General features: G+C 45.1%; 1 protein-coding gene across 7 annotated transcripts in view; it reads right to left on the bottom strand.

Annotated features, from left to right (window-relative positions):
* Window positions 1–26,096, bottom strand: part of SRGAP3 (SLIT-ROBO Rho GTPase activating protein 3) — a 300,075-nt gene that overhangs the window by 248,644 nt on the left and 25,335 nt on the right. For all 7 annotated transcript variants that reach the window (XR_005601272.1, XM_039547357.1, XM_039547359.1 and 4 more), the window contains exon 3: window positions 11,077–11,142. Coding sequence is in view for 6 of the 7 variants with exons in the window: in XM_039547357.1 (XP_039403291.1) it covers window positions 11,077–11,142 (66 nt within the window). In the remaining variant the exon portion in view is untranslated. The remainder of the gene's footprint in view (window positions 1–11,076; window positions 11,143–26,096) is intronic.

Genomic DNA, 26,096 nt, shown 5'->3' with positions numbered 1-26,096 from the left:
AAACAGTGGGCCCAATTCTCTATTGCCCTGTCACTTGTGTAGTTGCTCACACTAGGATAAAGAGGGTGTAAAATGTTATGCAGTGATAATGGCAGCATTTCTACACCCACTTTGCACTAGTGTAAATGGCAACACAAGCTGTAGTGCAACAAGGAATCAGGTCCAATGCCACTGGGTTGAGAAGGCGACATTTTGTGAGGGTTGCATGACAATTCTTGTGAAAATGGTGAACGGACAAACTTGGAGGCGGATGTCCTTCGTCTACTGAGCAAGAACAGCACAGGCGGCAGCAATGCAAACTTCCACATGCTGCTTTCCTGATGTGCCTTATTATTATGATAGTTCATAGCAGCACCAACTGAGATCAGGGCCCCCTTCTGATACACACTCTACCAACACACACTGAAAGACAGTCCCTGTCAGGAAGAAATCACAAACAAAGCAGGCCAGACAGACAGAAAGTGGAAGTGGATATAGCAGTTTAAAGAGGCAAAGTGACTTGCTTGAGGTCACACAGCAGCTCAGTGGCAGAGTCAGGAATAGAACCCAGAACTTCAGATTCCCAGTCCAGTGTCACATGCCACACTGAGTCGCTTAAATTGGCTTGGAGACGAATATCACTTTGTTACAGAATTAAGCTAAATCAATATAAGACAGTCTTAAACCCAGTGCCCATACACAAGGGTTGCACAGATTTAACAAGCTCAACGTAGAAACTCATTTAGTTAAAACCAGTGCATTTTCTGTATACAGACTGAGAGTAGAGCTGTGTAGATAACAGACCATGTGATTCATTGACAATTTAAAAAAATTTTAAAAAAAGTTTTGGATTGAACTGAAAACAAAAATTGTTGGTGATTTGAAAAAGATTTCAGTTCAGATCGAATGAAATATTTTTATTTTGACCAATGTTTTTGGATTTTTTAAAAATTAAACAAAATTTTGAAACAAAAAATTGTTTCAAACCAAAACACTTTAATTTTTTTTACTGAGGGAAGGGGGATCCCTACATGAACAGTTAAACAAATTTGTGAACCATTTTGGTGCTGCTGAATCTGCACTCTGCATCAAAAAAAGAGTTTCAGCTGAAAAAATTCCTCTCTCTCTGTTTAGATATAGCTCCACTGAAGTCATGCAAGTTGCAGCAATGTGAAATCATTATTAGTGAGAGATGATTCAGGCTTCTTAAAAATTAGATCAACCTAGCTACTTGCTCAGCGCTGTGAAAAATGTTGTGCCCCGAGTGCCACACTTAGGTTGATCTAACCCCCACTGTAAACGCAGCAAGGCTGATGGAAGAATTCTGCCGTCGACCTAGCTAGCTCCTCTCAGAGAGGTGGCAGCGTCTCTACTATGGCACTACAGCTGAACAGCTGCAGTGCCAGAGCTGTGTCACTGTAGCATAGACATTTGCTTAGTCTCTTCAGAAAACCCCAAGATAGATTCTACTGAACTGTGCCCCAAATACTAGGGCCCTCTGTACTTAGGCAAAACCTCCAGTAATATAAACACCTTTTACACATTACACACTGAACTACCAAGGAGGTTAAAAAATCTGAGATCGTTACATTACATGGCCATTTGCTCACAATATCATATGGTATGTGACAATGTATATCCCACCTTTGCCAATGCTGCAGAGATGTGAGATAAATAGCTGGGGGTTGACAAGGTATCCAAGCAACAGCCAGCAACTTCTTTTTGTTTTTATTTTAAAACCACAAGGTTTTACAACTTAAAATGAAGAGGAAATGGCTGTGACACCACGGCTGCTAGGAAAAACTGGCCATTTAAACTCTGTATTTAGTTTGGCACCCAGAGCAAAGAATGCGTTCCCTGACAGGCCTGCCAGAGAGAGGTCTACGATAGTAAAATAACTCATGCTTGGTTATCTTTCATCCCAAAGTGTTTGCAGACACAGAAATATTGGGCTCTGAGTGAGTGGTTGCCCACTATAACCATCTAACTGAGCAGGGTGACTAGTCACTTGCAAAGGACAGTACATGCTGCAGCTGTTGAAGAGGAGGGACAGTGGCCCCTCTCCCCCTAAGCACACGGGAACACTCTCCCGATATGTCTCCACTGCAGCTGGAAGCAGACCTCTCAGCCCGGGTAGACAGATGTGCATTAGCTCTGCTGGAGCTAGAGCTCTAAAAATAGCAATGTGGACATTGCGGTGGCACCGGCTAGCCACCCAAGCACAGACCTCATTATAATTTTCCTCTCTTGCCAAAGCCTGTATAGTTAAACACTTGGCATTATGTGGTGGGAGGGATATGAAAAATAGTACCAAGGAATCTTTGTGAAAATTGTCTCCATCCTTTCTGAAATCATTTTCATATCAAACTGAACAGAAACAGGTGGTATGGTGTGGTGAGCTCCATAAGATTTACTGGCGGCACTCAGCTTGCATGTCTCACTTGTGGTTTCACCTTTGGAATGTAATGTGAGTGTCCCAAACCTCACACTGCTAAAAGCTTTATACCACAGCATCACATGCTCTGTACAGGTGGAATTCACCCAGAGGTGCAAGGCCCTCCAAATAACGTAAGCCTGGTGGTGTAGGCTGGAGTGGTGTGAGAATTGCCATGCAGGGTACCACCAGCAGTCTCTGAACTGGCCCTGCAAAGCTCGGTGGGAAGGGCAACACTATGAAGTGATGTAGGGAAGGTCTATGGGATCCTCAAGTGATGCGGAGAGGGCTGTGGCTATACTTGTAGGCTGATGTAGTGGGTCACAAAGGGGGTAAATGCAGTCCTGGGTCTTGGCTGTGGGTACACCTATTTGCTGCATTGAGTCTGACTGTTGTTCCATGTGTGGGTGAAATGAATTTCACCCACTAGGGACAGTCAAATCCAGCAGAGTCTGAGGCCCTGAAAACTTCCCTAACTGATCTATTTGTAATTCAAACCCTTCCTCAGCCTTGCCTCCAAAGATGATTTTTAATTTCATATTTTTCTCCCCAAAAGGAAGAAAGCCACAGGACTAAGCACAATGGGTCAGGTCTTCAGCTAGTATAAATCAGAGCAGCTCTGATGAAGTCAATGCACCCATTCACATCAGCCAAGCATCTGGCCCAATATTCTTCGCAGGCTTCCATGTTCTTCTAGGAAGTCCTGCTTTGCTCTCACTACAGAGAAAGCAGCTCACTTCACCAAAAATATTGCTATGCATGTACTGGTTGCTGCAATTAGCTTGCCAGTCAGGAACTGGTCAGCTGGAACTAAAGGCAAGGCTTGCTTTTTAATATAGCCAAAAGGTAATAAATGTTGCAGAGTATGGGGTTTTGTTTTGGTACATAAGGCATCCATGTAGGCTTTCAATATTGTTGGAAGCATTTTCAGGAGCCTTCTGTTACTGCTTTTTCCATGTTTCTTGGGCTGTGCAGCCATGACTTCCCACTCACCTTATATCTGTCATGATTCACAATAAAAATATGTAACAGGCTGCCAGTGTTTGCATGGAACACCCCATCCTATGCACAGATGTTCATCCAGCTGGGAAAGGGTTAGGTGGATTCTCTTGATACCTGAGGTAGCTGGCCTGTTTCCCCCCGCCCCAATTAAAAGGGAAGGGGAGTGGCTTTCTAGAGAAGGTGTAGGGTGTGAGCAGCCCTAAGAGAGGAACCCTTGAGCAGCCAAGCCTGAGGAGAAGGCTTGAGATGCATTTTGTTATTGTATTGTTATTTTTTTGTTCACAGAGCCAAACCCCAGTGCCTTTAGACACTACAGCAGGGGTCTCAAACACGCAGCCGGCCTGCAGAGTTATTTCCTGCGGCCCGCCATAGACACTGACTCCCCCAGCAACCAAGCTCCCCTAACTTCCCGTCCCCCTCCTCAATCCCGCCCCCAAGTGCGCCGTGTCCCCACTCCTCCGCCTACCTCCCAGCGCTTCCTGCCGCCAAACAGCTGTTTGGCAGCGCTTAGGACTTTCCAGGAGGGAGGGGGGAGGAGCAGGGATGCAGAGCGCTCAGGGGAGGAGGCGGAGAAGAGGCAGGGCCGGGGAGGGGATTTGGGAAAGGGGTTGGACTGGGGGCAGGGAAGGGGTGGGAAGAGGCAAGGCAGGGGTGGGGCCTCATGGACTAGATGAGCCGTCTGAGGTGTGAAGTTCAGCATGTATGAGTCTTTGCTGAGTGTAGTTGGGAAGAACGTTTGTTAAAAGTGGCAACATATTTTATATAAACAGTTACTTTAAAAAGTTCCTGCCATTACAGCTATGTTGCTAGACTGTTAGTATAGATCATCATCACTGTTACTGACCATATAAGGAATAGCTACAGGTGTTTATATTTTATTAAAAACCCCTCTTCGCATTACAGTTTTTAAAAAGTTAATACATTGACTTTTAATAGCATACTATATTACTCTTCTTTTGTTTCATTTTTGATTATACTTTTGTATCATTGTATGAACAGGTTTCAGTGATGCGGCCCTCGGGCCAATGTATTAGTCCTCATGTGGCCCCTGTGGTGATTTGAGTTTGAGATCCCTGCACTACAGGGTGGACAGTGTTTGGGAACAGGTTGGAAGAGGCACCTGCTCAGGTGAATGTTATGCATTTTAACAAACACAGCCTTGATGTCGAAAAACCTCAGCCACATGAAACTATACAGGCGATGCAAGTCACACCTTTCATTTCACGGCACCAGGAAACGGCTGGTCACTTCTGGCTTCTCTAGGGCTTTGAGTTTGACAGTATCCTGATTAAGGCCAGCAGTCCAGTTCTGTCCTAAACAAGACACCACCTTGTTACTGTAGTATGAGTCTCTCCCAGTACTGCATTAAGGGACATGACTAACATCTGTCACGTGGGGTTGGTTTCCTCTCAGCTGCATTTGTTACACATTCTTATTGTGAATCAAGACAGGTATAAGGTGAGCATGTGTATAGTGCAGTGTTTTGGTAGGATTGGTGGGGTTTTCAATATACATGCTACTGTGTTGGTAGGATTTGCAGCAACTGAGTTTAGCTATCTAGCCCTAAACAGCTTGGAACAAGGGGGACGAGGGAGAGGCGGAGACAGTTACAGACCCATCAGCTTAACTTCAGTACCTGGAAAGATAATGAGCAAATAATTAAGCAATCAGTTTGCAGACAGACACTTAGAAGATAATAAGGTGATAAGTAACAGTCAGCATGGATTTGTCAAGAAAAAGTAGTGTCATACTAAGCTAATAGCTTTCTTAGACAGGGTGACAAGGCTTGTGGATAGAGGGAAGCAATAGATGTGGTGTATCTTGACTTTAGTAAGACTTTTGATACTGTCATGCGTGACCTTCTCATAAACAAACTAGGGAAATACAACCTAGATGGAGCTACTATAAGGTAGGTGCATAACTGGTTGGAAAACCATTCCCAGAGAGTAGTTATCAGTGGTTCACAGTCAAGCTGGAAGAGTATATTGAGTGATTAGAGGGGGAAAAAAAATATTTCTTCCAGCTTGTTTATCTTGTGCATTTGACAGCATTTTGCAATAGTCAATTTCATTGTTTTCCTTGTAAGTCAGTTTCCCCTGCTTTTGTGAATGTATTGTACAGTAACAGGAGACAGACACAAGCATTTAAAAAAAGAGATAGAAAAAAATGTGATTGTAAATGTCTTTGGTAAGGAGGCTCAAGAGCAGATGGGGAACCTGGAACCACTTTTGGTTTCTAAGGGTATGTCTACACTATGAAATTAGGTTGATTTTATAGAAGTCGATTTTTAGAAATCAATTTTACAGTCAATTGCATATGTCCACACTAAGCACATTAAGTTGGCAGAGTGCATCCTCACTACTGAGGCTAGCATCGATTTATAGAGCGGTGCACTGTGGGTAGCTATCCCACAGTTCCCGCAGTCTCTGCCGCCCATTGGAATTCTGGGTTAAGCTCCCAATGCCTGATGGGGCAAAAACATTGTCAGGGGTGGTTTTGGGTACATGTTGTCAGTCGCCCCTCTCTCTGTGACAGCAATGGCAGACAATCATTTTGCACCTTTTTTCCTGGGTTACCCTTGCAGGCGCCATACCACGGCAATCATGGAGCCCACTCAGCTCACCGTCACTGGTGCTGTTGTGGGCAAGTCTACTGTGGGGCTGCTGTGATCCAAGTAGCCAGTGCAATCATTGATGTTCTGTTATCAAGGGTAGTGACTCTGGGAAATATGCTGGCCTTTTTAGGTGCATCATATTCCCGTCCTTTGTCCAGGGGCGGCTCCAAGCACCAGCACGCCAAGCGTGTGCCTGGGGCAGCAAGCCATGGGGGGTGCTCTGCCGGTCGCCGCGAGGGTGGCAGGCAGGTTGCCTTCGGTGGCATGCCTGCGGAGGGTCCGCTGGTCCCGCGGCTTCGGCGGACCTCCCGCAGGCGTGCCGCCGAATCCACAGGACCAGGGACCTCCCGCAGGCAAGCCGCCGAAGGCAGCCTGCCTGCCGTGCTTGGGGCGGCAAAATACCTAGAGCCGCCCCTGCCTTTGTCCCTGGTGAAGAAGTCTTGCAGCTGTACATTCCAGTCTGGTCTGCGCTGTAACACCCCAAGGCACTTCTGTGGTTGACACATGTAACAGCTCGAAGGCTCTTGCTCTTTTGCCTTGGCCGAGGTACCTTGCCCTACCTGGACCTCCAAGCATTCGACACAGAAGCACATGCAGCAGCTGGCATTGCTACACAGCAGCAGCTCCTTGCCTTCGCAGTAGACGGTGCAGTAGGACTGCTAACCGTCCTCGTCAGACATGTAGCTTGGCCGGGGGTTCTGGGAACATCTTCCCTGCCCGGCTCCTAGCAACCTCCAGGGCATGGCGTACAGCTCAACCGCTTCTGCTGCAACTCTGCTCTCCTGTTCCCCAGCGATGAGCTTGGGGGATCCATTCTGGTCCTCCTGGGTGCTACTGGCAGCAGATGGTGCAGTAGGACTGCTAATGGTCCTCGTTCACCGCTTCCACTGCAACTCTGCTCTCCTGCTCGGATGATCTGTTCATGAAGCCTGGACAGTAGTAAGGAGCAGTTCAACTATAGGCTGAGCAAGTGCAGAACGATGGTAGAATGTGCCTTTGGACGTTTAAAAGCTCACTGGCGCTGTTTGTTGACTAGATTAGACCTCAGTGCAACCAATATTCCCATTGTTATTATTGCTTGCTGTGTGCTCCATAATATCTGTGAGAGTAAGAGGGAGACATTTATGGCAGGGTGGGAGGTTGAGGCAAATCGCCTGGCTGCCAATTTTTGAACAGCCAGACACCAGGGCGATTAGAAGAGCACAAGTTGTCGCGCTGCACATCAGAGAGGCTTTGAAAACCAGTTTCATGACTGGCCAGGTGTCGGTGTGACAGTTCTGTGTGTTTCTCCTTGATGCAAACCTGCCCTCTTTATTGATTTGAATTCCCTGGAAGCCAATCACCCTCCCCCCTTCGAAATAAAGAAACTATTGTTTTGAAACCATGCATTCTTTCTTTATTAATTAAAAAACTGATGAGATAATGGACAAGGCAGCCACACTAAAAATCAAACTGTTTGAATGACAGCCTTCTGTTGCTTGGGCCATCCTCCGGAGTGGAGTGGCTGGGTGCCCGGAGCCTCCCTCCTTCCCCTCCCCCCCCCGCATTCTTGGGCATCTGGGTGAGGAGGCTATGGAACATGGGGAGGAGGGTAAGCGGTTATACAATGGATGCAGTGGGGCTCTGTGCTCTTGTTGGCTTTCCTGCAGCTCCAACAGACACTTCATCATGTCTTTTTTCTCCCCCGACAGATGTTTCATCATGTCCATTTGCTCCCCCATTAGCCTCAGCATCGCATCCTGCCTCCGCTCTTCGCGCTCATTTAATTCTTTCCTGACCTGTGCCACTGAATGCCTCCATGCATTAAGCTGTGCCCTATCAGTGCGGGTGGACTGCATGAGCTCGGAAAACATGTCATCACGAGTGCATTTTTTTCACCTTCTAATCTGCGATAACCTCAGGGATGGAGATTATGGGGGAACGTAGAAACATTCTACGCTCTACGATTCTGGGGGGACTGCCTGGTCACCTGTGCTGCTGAGTGCTGCTGAGTTCGCCACACTGAACAAACAGGAAATGAAATTCAAAAGTTCCCAGGGCTTTTCCTGTGTACCTGGCTAGTACATTGGAGTTCAAAGTGCTGTCCAGAGTGGTCACAATGGAGCACTCTGGAATAGCTTGCGGAGGCCAATACCATCGATTTGCATCTGCAAATTCGACCCAGAAAAGTCGATTTTAGTGCTACTCCCCTTGTTGGGGAGGAGTACAGAAGTCAATTTTAAGAACCCTTTAGGCTGACGGAATGGGGTTGGTTGTGTGGATGCAGTCATTTTTAAATCAACCTAACGCGGCTAAATTCAACCTAACCCCATAGTGTAGACCAGGCCTAAAGCTAACTAGATTTCAAGTTGAATGTGTTCCTTTAATTTCTGATATTGCCCCTTGTTAACCTTCAGCTCCAAACTATATTCAGAGGACAGATTATGTGCATTTTACTGTGACAACAGTACTAGAACTGATGAGCTCTCACTGCTCTTCTTAGCCCTGCTTCTGGAAGCAGAGTCCCTGCAATAGATCTCCTGCCACTGGGAGAAAGGCTAGAACTGAGATTGAATCATTTCTGCTTTCCACCCACATCTGTCATTCAAATGCTGGAAAGTCAGGGAAGGTGATTCAGTGTTCAGAGGAAAGTTATGCTCCATTCTAGGATTTGTCTCAAATTTTACTTTCTCAAGTTAGTCATGTTGGATGCAGCTGGAGCTTGTGCTGTAGTCAGGTATGAAATCTCATATTTTGGATTTTTGGTGTCTAAAAACCCACCTTGGTTTGGTTCATGATCATTAGTTGTACAACAATTCCACTCAAAACAGTCAGGAGAACACCCCATTGGAAACCGACAACAGGTTGCAATTCACCGAGCAGCAGAGAAACAGAAGTATGATGAATATGCCAAATGGGAAGGTTCCAGAGCAAGCTGACCACAGAAGAGATCCAAGAATTAGTGGAAGAATATCTCCCAAGCCCTGAAAAACTAGTCTGCAGCTACAAGGCACAAAGCAAATAGAGTGACTCTTCCGATTGCTAAATGAATGCAGTATAAATCTTAAGAGGTCATGCAACATTAATATTTAATGCAGCTGGTGAAAAAAGCAAAGCTGGGTGGGTACATTGTTGAAGGAGATGCTTGTGACTGCAGTTAAATCTTCAGGAAGAAAGCTACAGAGCCCAGGAAGGAAGATAGGACACTGAAGCTGGAGAAACCAGGTACACTCTCCTTCCTTAATTTTGTGGGAGAAAATAAAGGTGAGAGCTAATTTACGGGCCCATTAAGCTGTGGCTCTAGCATTCATAAACTTATGACATTATTTTTGTTGTTTTTTTAAATCTCTACAAGTGAAGTTCCTGGAATAGGCTCTAGCTCTTTTTCCTCCTTGGGGAAGGGGTTCTCTAAGAACCTGTATGTGACATTACCCAGGGTACAAGGTGGACCATTGAACAGCTGTGTCCCCTTAATTTTCTAGACTGGGGTGGCTTTTACACTGCTTTGTTGTCAGATCATCAACTTCTTTCCTGTTCACACAGCCTTTAGCATGCAAATTCACTCCCAGCTAAAGACATGAGCACTCTGACCACTCACTCATTAATTACACACAGACCGACACCTGAAAATTCTTACTCTCAGCTTTCTTCCCCTAACAACGTGCATCTGTGTAATGGCTACTGTGGTGCCTCCTGTTGGCTGTCTTGGGAATTAGCTCAGTGCCCTATTCAGGTGGTGTCTCACTGCCATCACTCCTGCTCTAGGACCCACATCTCTCCAAGGACCACAGCATCCGCTTCAGCAACACAGCCCTCCAGCTGTGCCACGCAGAGTGTTCCTCCCTTCCAGAGGACCTGCAGTCCGCTGTTTGCAGCCATTTCCCTTAGTGGCAACTGCAGTGAATTGTCTGGCCACTTCCTTGTGGCCCCAGCATCCTCTTTGCCCTTACCTCAGGGCCTCAGCCTGCAAACCCCAGCAGCCAGCCAGGAGCTGTCTCTTGCTCCCCCGGTCCCTGCTAGCAGCACTGCTCTGTCCAGGGTGCTGGCAGTTCTCTCAGCCCTCCAGAGGCACAGCCCTTCCTCCCTGGGATCCCAGCAGAGAACTTCCCTCCTCTGCCCTGCAGCTCCTTTTATATATAGGCCTGCTTGGCTGCTCCCTTCAGCCCTTCTCTGATTGGCTGCCTCCTGCACAGCGTCCCTAGGGGTCTATTAACCCCTTAGAGCCCAATGTGGGGCAGGCACCCATCACAGTCTGGTGCTGCTCAGTACCCTTCTGAACAGTACAAGCACATAGAACGTCCATCATTTCATCAAAGGAAAATGATAATGGACCAGCCTTTGTTATCCCAAATGGAGTATCCGCATGCCCTCCAATCCAAACACACTGGTTAAGATAAAACAATAAGATAAACATCTATCTTTCCGTAGTTAATAAACTTAAGTGATTACAAGTGATGATGCATAAAAGTCAGGATTGGTTACAAAAGAAAATAAAAGGGTAAAACACAAGTTAATACCTAATTTAACAAGCTAAATGAACTTAAAAGCAAAAAGTTTTGTCTTAGCACACCGTGCAGTACATTTCACAGGCTGGGTCTCCTTTCAGCCTGTGACCCTTCCCCCTTTATTCAGTGTCCTTCAGGTATTCATTGATGTCATGAGCAGAGAGATGGGAGGAGGAGAGAGGCCAGTTGGAGGCCACTGTCTCATTCTTATATCACTCTCCTCTCTTTGAGGATTACCTTAGCTGGGGTATATGCGACAAGTAGTCTCTTGTGGACACGATGGTTGTACCACCCCTGTGATGAAATGTAAATTTCTCATTCACACCTTCCCTTTGCTGGAGAATAGCTGCTTAAGTAAGAGATAGAACACTTGACTTTACAAGGACAATAATGTTCGGCAGATTATGAGTTTTCAAATGATATCTCACAAGGCATACTATGTACAAAATTTATCATAGTCTTGGAAAAGTGGTTAACATAATAGTATAGACCATGACACGAAACAACCATGGGACATACTTGTTTTAATTCCGTTTGGTAACATTTAATATCAAACCACTTACCTTGTATGAGTAAAAACTTTCTCCAGATTTCTATCACTACTAGTTTGTCATCTTCCCCCCTATTTTCTTTCCTAAAAAATGGATAAAGAAAACCTTCTGTTACCATCAAAGAGTGACATGATTACTTGAACACTTCTTCCAAGTGGTCAAAGTGAGAAGTTATTACTATGCTTTTAAGCAAGTGGAGCATGGTGGGATATCTGAATCAGATATACAGCCCGCTCAGAACAGTTTCACCTGGAAAAGAGCTGCTGAACAGGAAAAGAGGTAGTCACAGTTGGCTTTAGGTGGTGAAAATATGGTCTCTCCTATTACTGTTTGTTAAATTTTGACTTGCCTGGGCTTTCTCTCTATGGACAGTTTTAAAATTGTTGTCTAGTCTAGGTTATTATTTTTTTTAATTACAAAAATACAATTAAATCAAATGTTGAAAGAGAACTACAAAATGGGAATATATAGTTTTATTCTAAGACATTTCATGAGTGGACCACTAAGTGCTGCATCAATGAGTGGAAAACAAGATCAATAAAATTACAACAAAAAAATCAAATATAATTCTTGCTTTTTTTTTTAAAAAAAAGCTACATTGTCAGATTTTTTTCCTTCTAACGAATTCATTCAATACTTGCACTAATGATAATTAATGCATCCAAGGATCTCAAGTTGCTTCACAAATATTAATTCTTTAATCTTCAGAAAATCCTTGGGTATTAAAACAAACTAGCAATTTTGTTCCCTGTATGGTTATGATACTGTTTAATATGTTAGAGGGAGACTGTTCATCTATGAGATACAGGATCATTCCCTTGAAAGTTAGTCCTTCCTCTTCCATTAAATTACATGATGATGGAAAGATAATGAGTCATGCCTCTTCATTAGCATCTAGGAGAGAAACGTCTCAACTCTGCCAAGTATAGAAAAATCCTCCATTAAACATGATTAGAAGTGTAAGCAGCTACCTAGACAAAAAACAGCAGGTGAAGGGTGGCTCTGGGGATACAGTATAAGATACAAAAGCTTTTGGGTCACTAGTCCAACTCTAGATCCACGTGAGTAGTGAATGAAAACTGTCACAATGTGATGGCAGATCATTGACCAGTGTGAAAACGTTTGGAATTTACACCAAGATCACCAATCTCCACAGAACAAGTCATAAGTAGAGCCCGGCACACATACAAAATTTGTATCCGCATCCAATCCGCGATCTGCAGACATGGTCCGTGGATATTCACAGATTTGCAGAGCTCAAGTCATAAGCATAGCAAGCAAGCACCCTTGCTGACAGTCTGATCAGAGCGCAGCCAAGGCCTTAGTATGTTATGACTAAGGCTGAATTACCATCTTGCACCTAAAGGAAATTGCACGAGGCCTAGTGGTAGGGCAGAGCTGGGAAGCGAGAATGCTAGATGTCTTTGCAGAGGGATTAATAAGAGATTGTCAGTGACCAAGACTGTCAAGCCAGGACTTACTGTGAAGACTGTAAAAATTCAAACGATCAGTATCGGATGACAAAAATCTGCTTCTAACAATTATGCATTCATTGGGAGAGAATGAACAAGGGCGTGAATTTAAACCTTGAAACAGGCTATGGCTACACTATGAGCACTGAAACAGCAAAGCTTCAGCGCTGTAGCTTCACCCCGTAGTGCCATAGTGTAGATGCTTCCTACAGCAATGAAAGAGGTTTCTCCATTGATGTAGGGATTCCACCTCCCTGAGCTAAAGTAACAGAAGAATTCTTCTGTTCACCTAGCTGGGTCTACACCAAACTTGAGGTCAGCTTAACTACAGTGCTCAGGGTGTGATTTTTTTTCACATCCCTGAGTGGTGTAACTAGGTCGACTTAAATTTTAAATGTAGTCCAGGCCTCGGTTCTAAAAACAGCTACCGGTAGAGTTATACAACCCCTTCTAATGTCAGTTCAAAATGGCTTCACATCTAATTTATTTAATGTCAGAAATGGCATTAGTTCAAATGGCCCCTAGATTTCTCATGGTTGAATTTCATTGCTAACCCACTGGCCTGGTTCAGAGGTTAGTGGTCATATTGGTAAATACAATTTGAGTTTTCCCCGTTGTTTAAAATATGGTATTTTTAAATGCACCAAAGTGTGCTAAGTAGTTCATAGATCTTTTCCAACAAACATGGTTCAGACTCAGTAAGCAGCAGTGAGCCACAACCCTGAAGTGTTCGTAGATAGCCTGTATGTGCTAAAAGTTTGCATCCAAGTCTGCGGCCATGAAAAAAATTAAATGTCATCAACTGTTGCTTTGTGGCCACAGGTCAAACCTCAAACTAAAAGTTTTCATCTTAGTCATCAAGGCCCAGGGGTATTTCCATGGATTTCAATGGAAGTTAGGAGCCTAGATACCTATGAGGATCTAGGCCCAAGTTTCTGAGTCTTCATCTCATTTATTAATGACTTCCTCTGTGCTCACTGAACTGGGGGGTAAAGGGTAGATTTAGGATATGTGACTGTATTTGTGGGTTATGAGTGACTGCGTGTACCTGCCTGAAGGGAGAAGATACACTGATCTTCAGATCAGTGTGTAACACACACACATACCTGTCCGTGACTTACCTGACTCCTGTACATTTCACTATCTAAGGAAATGTTGCATTTAGTAAAATAATCAGTGTAAACACCACCTTTTGCACATTGCCATTTTTAGACATATCTGCACACAATTCTCTCTTCTACAGCACTTACAAGGAGAGAGAGTCCTACCACGTAGACAGGCACTTACCTGATAAAAAATATAATCAAATAGGATTGACAAAAGGGTTGCTCTGACTGGGAAAAGAGTCAAGTGGCAGGGCACATGTGCACAATCTGGCAGCAGATTCAGGCATTAGTTGCCAGAATCTTAAAATAAGCACAACTGAGAGGGAATGTGGGGGTGGGGGGGGTCACAAATTTTTCTCAGAAAGCTTTCCAGCTGGGCCCTATAAGCAGCTCTCATCTGGCCTGCAGACATTGGTCATGTGATCCAGCTGGCCTATGGGACATCATGTATTTATTTATTTATTTATTTATTTTGCAGGGAGACGGAATGGTAACTTCTGGATGCAATTTGTTCAGACATCCACTCTTTTCAGTTTACTATCAAGCACTCAAGAGGAGATAAGCAAGGCGGCAATGCTTGTTTGTTTTTTAAATTGTCTCTTTGTCAAGCCAGAGTTTACACAGCAGCGAATCTAACACGGCTAATGTAAAATGTGAATTGGGAGAATAAAATGATCAGATTTTAAAAAAACCCCACAAGAATGAGATTGATATTGCAGTTAGATGGATTATAATAAAAAGATTATGGGGGAGGTAGAGGTGGAGTGAAACACAGAATCAGAGAAATCAGAGATGTGTCATCTGACTTGTTTCATTAGTAATAAGTAAAGTAACAAGCAGGCAGAGTTGTAGGGAAATTATCTTTTCTTATATCATTAATTATTCATCAGCTATCTGTAAAATGGGGCTAATGATACTGACCTCCTTTGTAAAACAATGAGATCGGCTGATGAAAAGTGATATACAACAGCCAGGTGTTAGCAGTGGTTATTAAATATGCTGAGTGGCATGGCAGAGATAGCTTTTTTTATATATATAGTTTGGCCTCTGCTTGCTTTCCTTTGTGCCTTTGTGTCATACCTAACTCTGTCTCTCATGAAATCTGACCCTTTTTCTCCATTCCCACTCATCATATCATATAACATATTCCCTTGGTCAGGATTGTTCCCCATTGTGTTTTTCCCAACCGAATTTAAATGACTCAAGATGGGTTTTACTAGCCTTTTCTCTCCAGTAACAGTCTCAAACTTAGCAATGTCCCTCATTTCCCTTTTTATGCGATCTGGAATTGGGAAGGAAACTTGGTGGATTCCTAAATATACAGAGAGAAACTTTCAAATTTGAATTTGAATGCTCAGAATTTCACTCTCAGTGTTTGTGGATGCACTAGTTTGGGTAACCAATTTTTGCCCACTCTAAATCTCAGTTTTGCAGGCACAAAATATTTGGCTTGTACACCCAAATCCAAATTCCTCCCTCCCCACATGCAAAAACTTGGGGCAACTTCACATCTGATCCATAATATCGTTCATAGCTCCCCCATAATTTACTCAATAATAATTCTTTGCACTGATACAGAGGTTTTCATCCAGAGATCTCAAAACAGTAAGACAACTGGATCCTTTGGACAGTTATTCATGATGCATTTCCCATGCAAGTCATTTCAGACATTCCTTGGTGCTGTTTTCACAGCTAGTTTTGCCAACCCTCCAGGATTATCCTAGAGTCTCCAGGAATTAAAGAATAATCTTTAATTAAAGATTATGGCATGTGATGAAGCCTCCAGGAATATGTCCAACCAAAATTGGCAACCCTATTCACAGCAATGTTCTTCTTTTTTATACATTTGTGCCATTCTAGTTAAAACAAGTTCAATGGCTCTTTTTCAGAAGGTTTTGCAATTTGGAATCCAGCTTCCTAAACTAATCTGATGTGTGGGCTCTGGTGCTTTTAGTGTCAACACAATTTGTTAGTAAATGTACATAGCTCATCAGCTTGGCTTTTTAAAAAAGTGTATTCCATATTTTTAATGATATATTCCACTACATTCCATATATGCATTTTGGATAGATATTAGACTGTAAATGCTATATCCTATTATCTTGCAGTTCTACATAAGTTATGTAGATCATGATAAAAAGTAAGAAGCTTTTTGCATTGAAACTCGCTTTCCCCATGAATCTCAGCAAAACCAGCTTTCTGTCAATGTGAGTTATAGTTACAGTCACTTGTATGCTTTGTGTATACTTTTTGATTTCATATCACGGAGGCTGTGGTTGCAATGCCATAAATAAACATGAGTTCCATTTTGCACTTAAAGCAGGGATTCAACCTCCTTTATGTATAAAAATTTAGAACAAATCTTCCCTCAACTTAAAGCACTGACTCTTCAAGAACAAAATTAATTCTCTGAGAATTTACAAGTAAATCAATTAGTTTAAATTAATTAAAACCTGGATCCTTTAAGAAGTTTAGCATCTGTCAGTCTTTTCTTTGTTGGAAATTATCTTAACAGAATAATGCAATCACTGCAAATTTTCCATATAATTACAAATTGAAGTCTTGTGCATAGGCCACACATGAAGAAATCATGTTATAGTTAAGCAAAGCTATTAACAATTGTAACTGATTGATATGACTATATAGGCTATTGACAACCTCAGGTCACTCTTAAATGGAGCTACTGTGACATCAGAAGTAACTAAAAATATCACCACTCTTCCTTTACAGCTAATTTGAATATAATTATTCTATTGATTGTAATGACTCAGTAGTATGAGGTGACTGAACATGTATAAGGAGCTGAAGTAGCCAATTGATGTGCTGACAATCAAGATGCACCAGCTGAGGATCAGGCCCTCCGTTTCCACATGTTCAGTGAATGGTTCCCACATCATTGTATACAGTAATCGCTATTTATTAATCCTAAATACACAAAGCACCCCAGGTGTTGTAGTTGTACATTTTAACTGCATCAGAGACATTTGCCTTTTCCTACCATAGAAATGACTAATGATGAGTTGGAAATAATTAACTATGATCAGAGATCTCAAACAACAACTTCTATGTGCAGTTTTATTCACAGGTGCTTATTACGACTTCCTTTAGAGAAGGAAACAGGTCAAGGCACAGACATTTCATCACTTTGTGTACTGGATCCTGGTCCTAGAGATGAGAGTCTGAAACCAGGGGTCGGGGGGAAGTGCCCTAAGTGGTAGAGCCAGGGACTATGAATCAGGATTCCTGTCCTTAGAGAAAAGTCCTACAGACTTTAATAGGGATTAAATTAACAGAGTTATTTGGAAAATACTCTAAAACCCTACAGATTTTAACACCATCCTAGAAAATTCTATAAGGTGTCTATAAGACTTTATTGCAGGGAATCGGCAACCTTTGGCATGCGGCCCATCAGAGAAAGCCGCTGGTGGGCTGGGACGGTTTGTTTATCTGCAGCGTCCGCAGGTTTGGCCAATCGCAGCTCCCACTGGCCGCGGTTTGCCATTCCATGCCAATGGGTCCCTCCCTCTCCAAAGGCAGAGAGAGAGTCTCCCTGCTCCTGGCTTCCCTGGCCTTTATAGTGCCAGCTGGGTCTGTCTGGGGGTTGGCTACAGCTGAAGCTGTTTCCCCAATCAGCCCAGCTTTTCCCCCTACCCCAGCCCTCTCCAGGGCAGTTTTAAGCCCTTCCAGGCAGGAGCGAGTGACCACCCTGCTACAGGGAACACGATAAAAGTATATAAAATTAATGATTGGACTAGAGAAAGGAAATGAGGAGCTTCTGTTCTCTCTATCTTATAATAGAAGAAGAAAAAGGGACGTTCAATGAAATTGAAAGATGACGAATTCGACAGTGATATAATATTTTTCCCTTAACATCTAATTAGACTGTGGAACTCACTGTGCCACAAAAGGTCCATTGAGGGTAAAAACTCAGCAAGATTCCAAAAGGGATTGGACATTTCTACGGATAACAAGAATACCCAGAGTTATAATAATTGATGCTAACAAATGTTGGGGATTGTAGTGAGTCGGTGTGGCTCCCCTCCTGCTCAGCAGAGGGAGCTCCCTCCCAGACACCCAAGTGGGCGGAGCCACCACCACCAGTCCCCGCCCCCCGGAAGTCACGGGGCGGGACAGGAAGTAGAAAAGCCGGCCGCCAAAGCTCAGTCAGAGCCCAGCCACCGCCGGGAGCAGACGTGCCGGCGGGAGTTCCTGACTGGGAACCCTCCAGGGCCCGAGGCAGCTGCCCTGACTGGCCGGAGCTTCCTCGCGCCCGGTACGACGAAGAGCCACCGGAGCTTCCCCGTGACCAGTACCCGGAGGAGCCGCTGGAACTCCCCCGCGCCCACTACGAAGAGGAGCCGCCGGAGCTTCCCCGTCCCTGCTGTTACCCGGAGGAGCCGCCTGAGCACGCCTGGCCGGACTTCCCGGAGGAGCTGCCGGACCTGCCACCAAGCCCTGGGCTGGAGGAGCCTATGAAGGTTGACTGGCCTGGAGCGGGCGCCCCGGACGAGGTAAGCCCTGAGGGGGAAAGTGGAAGTAGCCCGGGGGTAGCCGACCCCTGTCAGGCTACAGACGCAGAGGTCCCGATGTCAGTGTGTTGCGGTCAGGACCCCACTGACCAGTGGCAGTGATAGCCGCTGTTAGGGCCCCGGGCTGGGACACAGTGGAGTGGGTGGGCCTGTGTCCCCCCTGCCACCCCCTTCACGGGTGGCAGTTTTCCCCCTCACCCAGGTGTAAGGACCTGGGCCTATACGCCTACTGTTAGTTCACTGCTCAGCCCCTGCTCCAGAGGGCCTGAGCCTGTTGTACTGCCTGCTGCTCAGCCCCTGCTCCAAAGAGCCTGAGCCTATTGTACTGTTTACTGCTCAGCCCCTGCCACCAAGGGCCTGAGCCTATTGTACTGCTTGCTGCTCAGCCCCTGCACCCAAGGGCCTGAGCCTATTGTACTGTTTACGGCTTAGCCCTGCCACAAAGGGCTTGAGCTCATTGATTAAACACTGTTTACTATTGTTCAGACGGTTTCACAGAAGACGTGGGGTGAGTCGGTGTGGCTCCCCTCCTGCCCTCAGGAGGGTCGAGCCCCGGCTCAACCGATTACAGGGATATTAAAACTTATGCTTCAGGACTTAAACCGGGCTCTAATTACAAGTAATTAGGAATTTATTTATTTTTTGCACTTTTTTCTGAAGCATCTGGTGCTGGCCACTGCTGGAGACAGGATACCGGACTTGATGGACCTTGGGTGTGATCCAGTCTGGAAATCCCTATTTTCTGGCAAAGTAATCCTGGAGAAAAGCAGTGCTGAAAAAACCTTCCTCCTACAGTAGGCAAAGTTGGAAGCACCAAATGTAAGGAATATAATTTAACTCTGGTTTTGTTGCATTTTATTTACAGTCCTTTTTGTAATCTAAGCAACAAACATTATACACCAGCCGTGAGGGCCAGCACACAACAACGGCCAAGAGCCACACAACAACGGCCAAGAGCCACAAAAGAGTGAATCAGATTTAGGATTCAGAAGTGCACGACAAGTGATGGTTAATGCATTAACCAAACAGCTAGAGACTGCAATCTGAACAGCAGTAACTGGGGCACAAGCAAGACTCCATGCTTAGTTTCCATTACTATGATTACCCTCCACTAGAGCAACATTCTTAAAGTGGTAAAGAGACAAACAGAAGCTTTTGCTTCCCTTCATTGTCAAGTTAATGGTCTGATTCTGCCCTTGCTCACATGCAGGTCTACTTGAGCAGGCTGTAACATTTAACACACACACGTGTACAGTGTCAGGGGCGGTTCTAGGTATTTTGCCGCCCCAAGTACGGCAGGCAGGCTGCCTTCAGCGGCCTGCGGGAGGTCCCCGGTCCCGCAGATTCAGCAGCACACCTTCGGGAGGTCTGTCGAAGCCATGGGACCAGCAGATCCTCCGCAGGCATGCTGCCGAAGGCAACCTGCCTGCCGCCCTCGCAGTGACCGGCAGAGCACCCCTCGTGGCTTGCCGCCCCAGACACGAGCTTGGCATGCTGGTGCCTGGAGCCGCCCCTGTACAGTGTAGTTTGTTTTAAAGTATTATTTTTCCCTTTGAGCAACTGCATTAGCACACGTGCTCCACCTTCACTCAATACGGAGAGGATGTTGAAGAGTGGCTCTGGCTTGAGCACTTTCTCTATAGAGCACAATAGTTTTATTATACAGAGGTGGCTTTGCACTCCACTGCATGAAAGTCACTAGATGTGAAGGGCCAAATTATGCCACTACAGAAGTGGAGGCACACTGGGGAGTAGGAGGAGGAGCTCCACATGAGCAATGATACCTGGAGGCCTCCAGGAGAAGGAGGATAAGATGCTGAGGGACAGATCTTGTTATGTCCTTTTAAAAGGGTATAGCCAGCACTCCGGTAGGGCTGCCCAGCTGGCTTGAGAGGGGAAGGACCATGACCCTGCTCTCATTCCACCCAGAAACACACACACACACTCCAAGCTAATTGCCATCAGTACTATCTGCCTCCCCCTAGTATGCTCCCCAGTGATTTGAGCCAAACCATTGCTGCCCCTGACACTTGTGTGCTGGCTGTGGGATGGGAATAGCTCTCTGCAGCCTCTGAAGTACCTGTGCAGGGTCAACTGGTCTTAACTGCAAGCTCTGTTTGATGGCAACTGGGCTGCTAATCATCCAGCCACTGGTAATGTTCTGTCACACCGGACTCTCAGAAAGGAGAAGTGAGGCAGCGAAGTCCAGGGGGAGGATCTCACTAGATTTAGACTCAGGAGATTCCAGTTCTAGTCTCAGCTTTCCCATGGCTTTGCAAATTTAGGCAAATCACTTCACCTCTGAGTATCTAAGTTTCCCTGTCTATAAGATGGGGGTGACTATTTTAACCCACCAGCATAAAGTGCTTTATAATCAAATAGATAAGAGAATGGTAAAGAGCTAGATGTAAAATAAACAGAAATCAGTTTCTCAAGGAATAAGTCAGTCTCATTTGAGCAGAGGTCGCTTGGTTTCCTTTACTTGAGAGGCCGCTAATGCATTTGTACCTGGGGGGATGTGACAGCACTCCATACTCTCAAACTTCCCTATTCTCAGGTCAGTGTACTTACAGAGGGCTTAAAGCAGACAGGGGTGTGGGGAGGAGGCAGTACAGACAATCCTTTGTCACCATTAGAAGATGAAGGCTTCATAACATGTAAACATCAGGGTACGTTTTATTGTGCATGTTCCTGAAGTCTGGGTTTGGCTGCAGTCCTCTCCTGGAAGGCATCGTGCTGGCTCAGAGATAGTTCCATTTGGTTCCACTTAGTTAAATGTGAAACATGCTGCTACCACTGCACATCCAAACTGATCTATATAGCGTTCCACGCTGGAATGAAACTCAGAACATAGCCGCCTGGAAGTGCTCACCAGCACATCGCATTCACTTTTCTATTGAGAAAAGAGTGCTGCCCCTCTTCCTACCACTAGCATTTATCTGAATTCAGCCTTTAGAAACGCACTTAACCCACCCACTCGTTTTTTCCTGCTATGGAGATTTGAGAGAGGAGGAAAGGAAGTTTTGAGTGATGCAGTAAGGATCTGACTAAGCTAACAGCCTCTTGACTAACGACTGAGAGTCATATTTGTATTGTTGTCGCATCTAGGCGCCCCAGTCGTTGTGCTAAGTGCTGTGCAAACAGAGCAGTAAACAGTCCCTGCCCCAAAGAGCTCACAATGTGAAGAGACAGGACACACACTGGGTGGGAGAAGGGGTAGAACACAGAAGCAGAGTGAACAGAGTGATGGTAGCAAATGTCATGTTAGCCCCACTGTTGTTTTCAGTTTTTCGTGGGGGAGGGAGCAGTTTATGTAGGAGGGGATCTGCTAACTGGAAAGAAGAAGGGGAGGGGGAAGAGGGTTGTCACAGTTCAGGGCAATGGCTCCTGAATTCCCCCTCCATGGCCCAGCAAGGGTGCCCACTTTCGCCTTCCAGCTCCCAGTCATCACCTATCTTGCGTGGAGAGATGCATCTTACCCCGTCCTGATCAGAGTATTTCCACGCTGCACAGTCTCCTGCCTACACCACGAATTCCCCAGCAATGCAGACTGGGGAATGTTTATAGCCTTCCTCAGAGGCTATAAACAGCATAATTCTCCACAATTAAATTACCCCACAGATCTTTCTAAGCAAGCACATATATTATTAAGGTAAAAGCAGAGAGAAAACAACAAAAGAACTTCCATGCATGCTAACAAGTTTACCAGAGATCACCCCACCTCTAACAAGTGCTCTGACAGGTGAACAGTCCTTCAAACCCCAGACAGGGTTTTTCTGTGGTTACAAGTTCATAACTTCCTTTGCTCAGAACAAGCACACCCATAAATCTGTGAGCCACTCCTCTATACAGCTTGGGTCTTTGATTTGTCCTCACATAGTAGGTGATCAGACAAAGGTCCCTTCCTCAGGGCAAAGCCTCAAAAGGCTCAGATCTTGCATAACCTCTCCTTAGAGACTTCCTGGGAAACCCTCTTAACTATCCTTTGAAGCTCAAAACACTTTCCACCTGGAGACATTCAATCCCACAATAATACAGAATCGTTTGCATTTTTAGTATAATTAACTCCTAATATGCTTGACCTTAATTCAATTGGGTTTGATTTAATTCAGGAAGGTCTGTCCAGGATATTGAAGGAAATTGCCCTGTCACAAAGGGGGCAGGGCAGAAGAGGGAAAGAGGGACAGGTGTGGAGGGAAGAGGTGGAGACTGGAGAGGGAGGGGGAAGGTTGCAGCAAACAGCCAGTCAGCGCAGGACAGAGCCAGTCAGAGAACGTTCTACAGTTTTGATTGGAATGTCCAGAGGTGAAAAAGGAACTTTTATCTCCCACAGATACGGGCAAGCTGTGTAAGCCATTTAGTGATGTGCTCAGTTCTGATCAGCATTGCAAGGGTAGGGTGTACAAAACATCCCCTGGCTTATAGGTGGGGACTTTCATACTGCATTTAAAGGCCACAAAAGCAGCTTGTTTCATTGTAACGTGAAGGGAAGTCATGATAGCCATGGTCTAGTCTAGGCAATTTTAGCAGCAAATGGACTGAACTTTAGTTAAACTGCCTTTGGGTTTCTAGGCACTGTATACCACTGAACGTGCACTCACCAAACCTATCTCTGGAGAGTGGGGGGAGTGTCAACTCATTTGGGGAAGCAACTGTGTGTATTAGTCACATCTGCCTTCTCTCTACTCCTCAGCTTGTTGATTATGCCAACACGTAGATAAAGTACCTGTGGACAGCTGTTAGGCTCACCACGCTTCTTGGCTGGATGTAAACAATATTACAGAAAAGGTTCTTGCTCAATAAATATCCTTTGCACTCTACAGAGAGAAACAAGAGGCAGGCCACTTACAAGTCCTATAGCTATGGATACTCGAAGCAGGCCCCAAGCTGTATGGTTTGGATCCTGATCAGAACTTCCCCCGAGTGTGCAGAAGTTCAGACCCACCTCTTTTGAAAATGCTCCATTATATTCGATTAATATTCAATGTGAGTCATCTTATAACTAGAAATGGAACTGAAATTCAAAGTTTAGATCCAAATCTAAATTCTCCTCAAATTCTGGATTATTCTCATCTAGGAGCTTCATTCAGCCCACTACACAGAGAGAAAGGGCTCCCATGTAACCTAAGAAATAGCCACTGATTTTCTTTTGCAACTCATTTTGCAATGAAAATGTTTTTGTAATGCTTGTTTTTCCAGTGTAAAAAAAAAAAGTCAGACTTTGGTTTTCAGCTGTGTATATTCAAATAAAATCTGGATGCCTGGCAAGTTTGCTGTTACTCCAGAGGGAGAGAGAATCAAAGCAGGCGAGAGTGACAGGGCATACATTAGTGCTGTTCGCTTGGCTTGTTTTTAAAGGCACGTTGGTGATGCAGATCACAGCAGAGGATTTATTCAAGTACCACTGGAGATGGATGTGAGCAGTGATTTCAGTACTGGGGATGGGGAAACATGAAATAAAAATAAGTAAATAAATGTAAAAAGGGTCTCATCCTGCTATGATCTGAAATCAGTTTTGCCACTGACTTCAATGGAAGCAGGATTGGGCTCCAAGATACAAATAATAAACTGGCACTAATATTGGGATTGGAAAGCTGGTCTAAAATGGCAAAGCCAGAGTTCAGCAAACCAAGGCAAAAGGGCTTCTTACCAAATCTCCTTGTCCTTGTTATAGGAGGAATCTGGTCTCCACATCCTGCCAAACAAACCCATGAGCCTAGAGTTCTTTCTAGTCAATCAGTTCTCCAGCTGAGCCCGGTTACATTCCCGTCTTCATCCACAGATGGGATCTTTAGCAATTCCTGTAATGAGGGGATCCACCTGCAAAGGGTTTTAAAAACCACCTCCCTCATGCCCAACCATTACATATACAGTCATACTTTGCTACAAATGTTATTTCTTTTCCCTGAGCCCACCTGGTAAGTGGCACCTTGAGGCAGAGAAGTGGAGCTGGTCAAGAAATGGAAAAAGTATTTCACTAAACATTTCTTTTAAAATGAAATTTTGAAGTTTCCAGACCAGTTTTCCTGGGAAGGGTTCTGGGAAAAGCAGAGAAAGTGCTAGAGACCACCAACTGGTCTTCATGCTGGTCACAAAACCTGCAGTCCTGTCCACAGTCAGAAGAGGTGTTGGTTCCACCATAATGACCTTCACCTTGGGAAGGACGGCCAGGCATTCCAGCCAGCTCTCGCCCTAGCAGGCTCAGAGAGATGGATAGAGTGGTTACAGGGGGTCCCAAGTCTGCCAGGCAGCCACCCCTATAAAATAATGGATGGGAAAAATAGAGGCAAGCCATGCTAGGCCAATGGAGGAGGAGGAACAGGAACAATAGCAACCACTTGATAGAGTTCCAGGCTATCAGGCCACCCATGTGCCTAAGAAACTCACCCATCTGTGCTTTATTTTATACAGGTAAGATTTTTTAATCTAATTAGTTGACAGCAGTGGTCTTTTATTCTAGTCAATGGACAGCACTATCTTCTGGTGACATACACAGACAGATTTGTTGTTGCTATGGAGCTTTATAGCAACAACACTTAATGCTTGTGCAATATATCATTGTTATATGGGTCAACCAATCAGAATGCAGTATTTGAACTCAACAGGTATAAACAACCTCTATTTTGCCATTTGCTCACTACCCATGTCTCAGTGATGCATCTGCACTGAACCGATAATACATGTAACATTTGCAAATAGCATTACTGTTACATTACCATCTCTGATTCGACACTGTATCCTGGCTTGGAGATGACACATTAGAGGGACTTGGTCCACTACAAAGAGAATGGAAGAGGTCAGCAAATGAAAACACAGGCTCAATAGCCAGGAGATCCCAGAGGCCTGGGACCTGTTCCCAGACAAATACTAGGTTAGGATGAAGTTCAGGTTAAGAGTACATGTCAGTAGTTTAGGGTGAGCAGCATGTCAGGGATGTTGTTATAAATAAGGCTGCGAGTCTTTCATGAAGGTCACAGATTCCACTAGGAGCTGCGGGCAGCCATGTATGTAAACAAACTGTTTCACGGCCCGCCAGCGGATTACCCTGACAGGTTGCGTGCAGCCCGTGGGCCGCAGGTTGCCAACCACTGTATCGCTGCTTCTGAAGGGAAAGTCCCTGGTGGGCCGGGCTGGTGCGTTTACCTGCCCCATCCGCAGGTCCGGCTGATCGCAGCTCCCACTGGCCGCAGATCGCTGCTCCGGGCCAATGGGAGCTGCTGGAAGCGGCACGGGCCAAGGGACGTACTGGCCGCCGCTTCCAGCCGCTCCCATTGGCCCGGAGCAGTGATCTGTGGCCAGTGGGGGCCGTGATCAGCCAGACCTGCGGAAGGGACAGGTAAATGCACCGGCCCGGCCCGCCAGGGACTTTCCCTACAGAAGCATCTGGCCATTTTACAGCCTACTCCAAATGGATGGAGATCAACCAAGTCCAGGCTCAAGCAGAATAAATGCACAAACACAGAAAACCAGCGCATTGTTAATGAAGAAACCCAGCCTTGGAGGAATGTGCTTGAGTGTCTGATCTCAGTTACCCTCTTCCTTGCAAAGAATAATTTGGCTTTCCAGAGCTCATCAAATAAGTTGTTTGCTGAACATAACAGTAATTTCCTCAATTTGGTGGAGCTCCTTGGGAAACACGATGATGGCATGCGTGAGCATGTGCGTCAAATAGTTCATAAAGAAGCTGTGGACCATTATTGCAGCAAAACAATTAAAAATGAATTGATTGACCTTATGACAAGGAAGGTGCTTGATAACATATTGATGTGGCTCAGCAAAGCAAAGTACTACACTGTAATAATAGACTGCACTCTCGATATTAGTCACAGTGAAAAGATGTCATTTACAGTAAGATTTGTTGATGACAAAGGTGGCTGTATCCAAGTAAAGGAACACTTTATCTATTTCTGGTCTGTGGATGACTC

Source organism: Mauremys reevesii, linkage group 7, assembly GCF_016161935.1.
Source record: "Mauremys reevesii isolate NIE-2019 linkage group 7, ASM1616193v1, whole genome shotgun sequence".
NCBI lineage: Eukaryota > Metazoa > Chordata > Testudines > Geoemydidae > Mauremys > Mauremys reevesii.
This window is presented reverse-complemented; position numbering and strand designations above follow the sequence as displayed.